The sequence below is a fragment of the Porites lutea genome, chromosome 6 (assembly GCF_958299795.1).
Source record: "Porites lutea chromosome 6, jaPorLute2.1, whole genome shotgun sequence".
NCBI lineage: Eukaryota > Metazoa > Cnidaria > Anthozoa > Scleractinia > Poritidae > Porites > Porites lutea.
In genome coordinates, this window is record NC_133206.1 from 10,921,001 (window position 1) to 10,927,997 (window position 6,997).

The following is a 6,997-nucleotide window of genomic DNA, read 5'->3' on the forward strand; positions in this document are numbered from 1 at the left end:
ATCTTAACATGTACTGAAAATGCCAGCATATTTCCAGTATTAATGTATTTATAAAAAAAATAGTTTTTTATTCAAGGTTTATATCATCAAAATGATTGCTGCAGCTCTTCTAGATGACTCTCACCATTTCCCTGCTGATCTTTTTCCACTGTTGAGATTTCACTGTTAATAGTAGTGTCTTTTTTACATGAACAGCTTTTTAATTCTTCCATGTAATGCTGTCTGAGGTACTCTCGTGACCTAATATCTGCCTGAAAGACAAAAAATGATTGTGGTAGACAAAATTTTCTTATCCTTCTCAGCAATTAAGGATACTTGGTGTATTCTACATATCCCTTAGCAAGTTTGTGCAGCAATATATTTGCATAATACAGAAATGAAGGGAATAAATTTTTGCCTTCACATACTACTAATAAACTATTATTTTCCTCACTTTTTACCAGCTAATAAACTGACATATCCCCCCACCCCCTTTATCTCTGATACAGTGTCCTGAAGCTGACGATCTGGCCAGAAAATCTTTATCCCACTTCCACAAACATTGCTTCTTTCTTACATAAGTAAAATGTATGACAGTTAGTTCCAGTATTTTCAATTACACAATTCTTACTTGTCTGATTGGTTCTGGAATTCTGTATTGACAGCAGGCATGTGTCAGTCTAACAGCTGTTTCCAGCCCTATCTTATGCCCAACCGACACATAGATAGGGTTACATGATCTGTGAGTACTCCTTAGAGCCTAAAATGAAATCAAAATATGCTGAATTATCCCACAGTTAAGCTTGTAGTTTTCTAAAAGAAAAATGAATAACTTATGCATGGCCTTATTTTCCACACTTCTTCCATATAATTTATTGCAAAATGAAGCTAAAGAAATTTACCTTGCCCCATATTGTACCAGAAGAGCCTTGAAGAGGAAAGCTATCTCCGCTAGTTTTGAGAAGGTTTTTGATCTGTTGATAAAGGAAGCAAACCAATGATTACTGTCAATTGACAACATGAGAAAAACCAAATTTCAGCATTAACTGGTCACCCCAGAAAAAATTGTTTAATAAACCAATGACTTTTTTAAACCAAATCTTTATAAACCTAAATTTAATTTTGTCCTGTAACATATTCACTAGTCCTGACCTGGTCAGCATGTTGGGAGTCTCGCTGAATCCCATCAACATGGAAAAGAGTCTTAGCCACACCTACTGTAGGGATGCCTGTCAGTACCCCCAGGTGACAAGCAATTCCAAAACCTAGTCATAAGCAACATAAACAAGTAAATCATACTACCAACAATGTGCTAGTTGGAAAACTATGGAGTTGAAAGAGGCCTTTCAATATAATATACTCGAAGACTGCAGCGGTTTCAATTATAACTTTTTCAATAACTGGCTACTGGTGGTGGATTGGGTGGCTGTGACCAGGAAAGTGGTCATTACAATATTAATCTTCTAAACAAAATGTAACAGAGTATTATGCAGTTCCACAGGCAAGGATGGGCCTTATATTAAATGACTGGCCTTAAATGACTGGCTTATTCAATAAGCCTGAGTCACAGTTATTGTCAGTCTGTCGTTATTGAAAGCACTGGGATGAACTCCTTGTCACAAGCTCACTCTGTCAAGGGACTTCCTAATTTGCAGTATAACAGAACATGTTGCCAGACAAGGATCGGTTTTTTAAGCCCTCTCAAGTCCGGAAGAGAGAATTCAATAAGGTTGTCCTATTAACGAGGCCCTCTTGACTTGACGGGGGTGGGGGGGGGGGGGGGGGGGGATATACCTATAGTCTGAATTTCCAGTATGTTTTGAGGAGTAAGCCATGCCCCTGTCGGTATTTAATCCATCTTTATGTTAATTTTGCCTTTTCGTCTAGTCTTATATCACTTTTTTTAAGGCCGTATCACTTGTCGGAATCTTACCCTAACAAGGCCTCATTAACTATGGTTATGATACAGGTGATGTAGTTAAAGTCATAGATTTATTTTTTCTCTTGAACAAACTTGGGACAAGCACACCTTTACTTGGCATAACTGGAAGTTTCAACACCACTTTTTTAAGAAATAATGATCAAACCTCTTGGATGTAACATTCCATTTCCATCGACTAAAATGACCTGAGGAACCAATTCTGGTTTACACTTTAGCAGTCTGGAGACACAATTAACAAGGAATTCAACTTCTCTGAAAGCCAGATATTCTGGAACATAAGGTGATGAAAGGTGCACCATGGTTAGATCCTCATATACAACCTGAATTATTAAAGAATATTTAAACATCTTTATTAGCAAGATCCTCTGCAATGAAGTACACAATTTTACTGAACTAAAAACTGAAAATGGCATTAGCCTGAAAAATAATTTAAATCTTAGAACTCATGATTGCTCTGCACAATTCTCCACTAGTTTAGGGGTTATTACTTTGGCCCTACTCATAATTAAATGCAAAATGTAGTACAACAGAAACAATAGGGACAAGAATATGATTAGGTTACTACAAAAGGGAAGATTCTAAAGTGCTATACAACATTCAAAGGGTCACCCATAACCAAGGTGGAAAATGCACCAATTTCACCAACTATTAAAATATTATGACTTAATACCAAGGGCAACACTAACAACAACCATAATTGGTAAGGAAATTCATAGTTGGTAAGATTTCAAAACCAATAATTGATGAAATTATTTTATCACTGCAGGGGGGAATGGGCAAGATTCTTTCAGCAGGAGGTCTTTCTGAGCATCTCACTGGGATATGGGAACAGTGGCCACTCATGTCATTGTAGGATCAGTCCCTAGGTAATCTAGGGTATCCAACCCTGCCTGAACTGCACTATATTTTCCAGCCAAAAACTTGACTCTCTTTTTCTAGGCCAGGTTTAAAAATTCATAAAAATTCATTGAGAATCAGTTAATGAAAGAACTTCTAAGATACACTACTGTACCTTTAAGTCAGGAAAACTAAGCACAATTAAGGATGCACAAGCATGATCAGCATCTCCCTTGGGAAAAGAAATATCCACTCCACCAATCAGGTTCAATTCACTGAAAGGCTCATCACTTGAAACTCCCCAGTCAATGCAGTCTTCTGTTACAAGTTTCTTCTTTAGTTCAATTTGTTCCCTAAAAGAAAGAGTGGTGGATTCAGATCTTCAAGAAGGAGCCCACTCATCCACCCCCTGAAAACCCTAAGATAAAAGGGAGGCCAGCCTCAAAACTATTGAGTTTTTTCTTGGCCCAAGGACCTGCCACCGATAATTAACAATTAATGAATGAGGCTGAGTATCTTATGAAGAATTATAGAGATCGAGGAGGATGTTATCCATCGAGGCCGTAGGCCGAGGCGGATAACACCCTCCGAGATCTCCATAATTCTTCATATGATACGAAAGCCGAATTCAATAATTGTTTTATTATTCATTCAAAATAATTCCTACTTTGAAAATATGGCTAAAACATGCTACTGCCTCCATCGATCCATCGATGTTAAGTTCATCTTCGATAGTGCACGATTAGGTTTGTCCAGCTCCGTAAATATTCTCCAAATCGCAGATGTCGCCCTTCGAGTTGTCTTCTTGCTGTTCTTGTCATGTTTTTAGCTATGTTTTCGCCTAGTTCTTACTCTTGAAACGAGTGAAATGTCCAACATTTTTCAAGTTCACAATCAAAACAACTCAACCTCATCCCCAGGTCTTCTCAGTTAACGGTGTCTTAATCTGCGAAAACTCTGCATTTTTGACGTCATTTCCTCGTTAAACACAAAATTATTCCAAATTTGGTCATCAGTAACCGGTTATGGTGAATTAAACGAGTGCCTATAGCCAATCAGAATCGGGAAAATATTTTGAATGAATAATAATTAAGAATAATATGCACCCAGTCTGGTCAACAGATGAAAATCAATGATTGGGATTCAGTCAACAAATAGGTGTTAGTTTACAGATTTGGATTGTCATAGGCAAATTGATGATCAACTCACCTAGGCAGAGATTACAAACAACAAAAAAAACAATCGACCAAACAATGAAGCCTCCAGAAGAACTGTATTGTTTGGTTCCCCTGTTTCTTTTGGGATGAGGGTACCTGAAGAAAGACCCAATCTATGCTATCACTTGACATTGATATCACATACCGTAGGTAACAGTGAGATCACTTTAAGAGTTGTTGCTTTGTTAAGAACCGATCTAACAGCAAAACAACTCACAAAATTTTCCAATTAATCGATTAATTGGCATCGATTAAATATACCGATTGTATCGCTATCAATTATTTATCGACTGAATCCGGTTTACTTCTAGAAATAAAAATTAACTGGTTTCATACTAAAATGCCCACAAAAAATTTAAGTTTGGAAGTTTCTTGAGAGCTAATCCAACCTTTTCCATGTTTCCACCATCTCATTTACAACCCGTTGTTCCGATTCTTCCGAATCATTGGAAGCCATTTTGACTCGTTGGAACTTCCTCTTAACTAGTGAACATTACACCTAAGCATTGGAAAATGCGATTCATTGTCACCACAATGTGGAACGTTCGTATGAAGAGTGCATTGCAAAAGTGATCATCATCTCTCATAAGGGCCGAAAAAAAAGGGAACGTTGCACAACATTTCAAGAACTTTGCATAAGATCAATCGCTTAGTTTGCAAGATTCGCGCCAATTTCCCGCTAGGTTGACTTGTGACTTGGAAGCGAGGCTTGTATTTCCATAGCAACTAGTGACCATAACAGTTTTACGCCGCCATCTTGGTAAAGTCTATGAAAAGATAGAGAAGTTATGGCAGAGAATCCAGAAGGCGGTGTAGCCCAGGAAACTGGAGGATATGATTACAAGCGGCTTCACAGTTATCCGCTGATTCGCGTAAGTTGAAATTAAGTTTAGGGAGGATGATGCAAGGCTGCCCCTGTTATAATGAAATTCAGTGCGAAGGCCTTCCACCTCCGTCAAATATGTTTCTCTTTTTTTTTCAGTATTCGGACATGAATGACGAAATGCGAACTGAAGCAATGGAGCTCTGTGTTACAGCTTGTGAAAAGTTTTCTGCGAATAACGAGGTTTGTTGGGCGTATTCTTTAAGTGGATGGTAGCTCTTGGATAACCACAGCAGGTTTTCGGGTGTAAGGCCCTGTACGTTTTAGTGAACGGAGCTAGAATATCTGTTCACACCTATCCCTGCAACCCCTTCAATCCTAGCCACCCTTCATCCCTGTTGTTGACTTACCTTAAAGGGACTGGATGTCAGCTGGATGTCATTATCAGAAGTCAATTGGGGCTTTATTCCTTTCAGCCCTTCTGAAAGTGAGGGGAAACCTGGAATTATTTAACGCCTGCCTTAAATCATTTAAGACCAGCAGTTGGTGAATTAGTGCGGTTAATATAAAGTGACTTAATCATAAGACAATGATAATGTATCGGTCAAATCGAAGCTTCAACATCCTCCCCCCCCCCCCCCCCCCTGGCATACCCCAGGCATTTGACACCTTTGCCGTCCCGGGGAGGAGGGAATTTGATTATCAGAGTCTTCCAGGGGGTTGGGAATTTGATCCCCATGCATTAGAGGTGGGGAATTTGAACTGTACCCTCGATTTCATGTGAAATCTCTGGCATCGCGAGCTATCATGGGGGACACGGTGTTAGAGGATTTTCGTGGAAAAGATTGTGCCTTTGTGGCCAATTGGTTATGAGGAAAGCTTTGTGCTGTATTTGAAGGTATTTAAATTTTAATATTTTTAATATTGGATTCAGGCTTTGAATCATGAATGTACTAAGTTGTGGTTACAGTGAAATACGCTAACAATGTTTCTCAGTTTTTGTTATATTGAATGTGAATTAGTTGCTGTATTTATAAAGATTTTGTTCGACAACTGAAGACGTTTTTGCCGTCCTTCTGTCATTTATGTGCCTGTGAAATGTCCCCGGGGTGGGGGCATTTGATCACCTGAATGGACCCTAGTGTAGGGCCTTTGAACGGCATTTTGGCGCGGATAGCAGGGAATTTGAACAATAATTTTCAAAAAAGTCAAATATCCGGGGGGGAGTGCCCGGGGGGAGGGGGGATATTGAAGCTTCGATTTGACCGATACATCAGTAGAACAAAGATATCATCATTAATTCTCAATGTTATTATCTCACAATTTTGGTTTGAATCCTTCAGCCCACCTCCGCTGCAGTGTATATAAAATAAAAAGAAAGGGGAATGAATAATTTATCATTGTCATCATCATTGTCATTATTCAAATGTGCCCTCTGTTATGTTTTCAGGCTGCTGCAAAAATGATAAAAGAAAGCATGGACAAAAAGTTTGGTTCATCCTGGCATGCAGTAGTGGGAGAAGGTTATGGCTTTGAGCTCACACATGAAGTCAAAAATCTTCTTTACATGTTTTTTGGAGGGACTGTGGCAGTTTGTATTTGGAAGTGCTCATGAAAAGAAAACAACATCTGCTGATGAACTATTCTTGTATATATATATATAACATTTCTGGCATAATTACACCATGGAAAATGTACTGGTTAGTGCTGGAGATCTTCAACATCGACCATCATCATCACAGTGGACAAAATATTTTTCACTATTTTTGTCTTGTCCATGGAGTTTGATGTTATAAGTTGGCTGTGCATTGTGTTAAAGAATGTCAGTCTTGGTCATGGTGGCTTAATTTGAAATCATAGGCTTTACCAAGGCAAAAAGCTTCACTGGGGCTTTGTAAATTTTTGTTATTGTTAAATAGTCTACCATTAATGGAAGGCAACTTGGAAATTTTATTAGAATTTCCATCAAATAAATTTTTTAAAAATGCTGCATTTGGGCTGTTGATTTATTCATGACATAAGTACTTTTTTTATCTGAGGAATAGCGGGTGCTTCAAAACTTCTTGTTGTACCAAAATAGCGTAAACATGTTACATTAATCTCCTCATACCTATAATGGTGTGACGTGAGTTAATGGGAAAAGTTTTCAAGTTTAGAAACGGGAAATAAATAAGGGTACTGTTCCATTTGGCAGAAAAT

General features: G+C 38.3%; 2 protein-coding genes across 2 annotated transcripts; one reads left to right on the plus strand and one right to left on the minus strand.

Annotated features, from left to right (window-relative positions):
• On the minus strand, nt 1-4,466 carry LOC140941032 (endonuclease V-like). The gene is made up of 7 exons (XM_073389981.1): nt 4,365-4,466; nt 2,934-3,111; nt 2,067-2,241; nt 1,132-1,244; nt 882-953; nt 611-739; nt 1-251 (listed from the first exon to the last, which is right to left on the minus strand). Exons 1-7 carry the CDS (start codon nt 4,430-4,432, stop codon nt 87-89), a joined length of 900 nt encoding a protein of 299 aa, XP_073246082.1. The 5' UTR covers nt 4,433-4,466; the 3' UTR covers nt 1-86.
• Nucleotides 4,467-4,722: 256 nt separating this feature from the next.
• Nucleotides 4,723-6,790, plus strand: LOC140941100 (dynein axonemal light chain 4-like). The gene is made up of 3 exons (XM_073390063.1): nt 4,723-4,847; nt 4,958-5,041; nt 6,249-6,790. Exons 1-3 carry the CDS (start codon nt 4,764-4,766, stop codon nt 6,411-6,413), a joined length of 333 nt encoding a protein of 110 aa, XP_073246164.1. The 5' UTR covers nt 4,723-4,763; the 3' UTR covers nt 6,414-6,790.
• The last annotated feature ends 207 nt before the right edge of the window (nt 6,791-6,997 follow it).

Bases quoted from the DNA above. Each gene is read 5' to 3' on its own strand.
- LOC140941100 (XM_073390063.1), top strand. From the start codon at position 4,764: ATGGCAGAGAATCCAGAAGGCGGTGTAGCCCAGGAAACTGGAGGATAT. The intron at 4,848-4,957 runs GTAAGTTGAAAT...TTTTTTTTTCAG, and splicing joins ACAGTTATCCGCTGATTCGC to TATTCGGACATGAATGACGA. The intron at 5,042-6,248 runs GTTTGTTGGGCG...TTATGTTTTCAG, and splicing joins AGTTTTCTGCGAATAACGAG to GCTGCTGCAAAAATGATAAA.
- LOC140941032 (XM_073389981.1), bottom strand. From the start codon at position 4,432: ATGGCTTCCAATGATTCGGAAGAATCGGAACAACGGGTTGTAAATGAG. The intron at 3,112-4,364 runs GTTGGATTAGCT...TCTTTCTTTTAG, and splicing joins ATGGTGGAAACATGGAAAAG to GGAACAAATTGAACTAAAGA. The intron at 2,242-2,933 runs GTACAGTAGTGT...TTAATAATTCAG, and splicing joins TTAGTTTTCCTGACTTAAAG to GTTGTATATGAGGATCTAAC.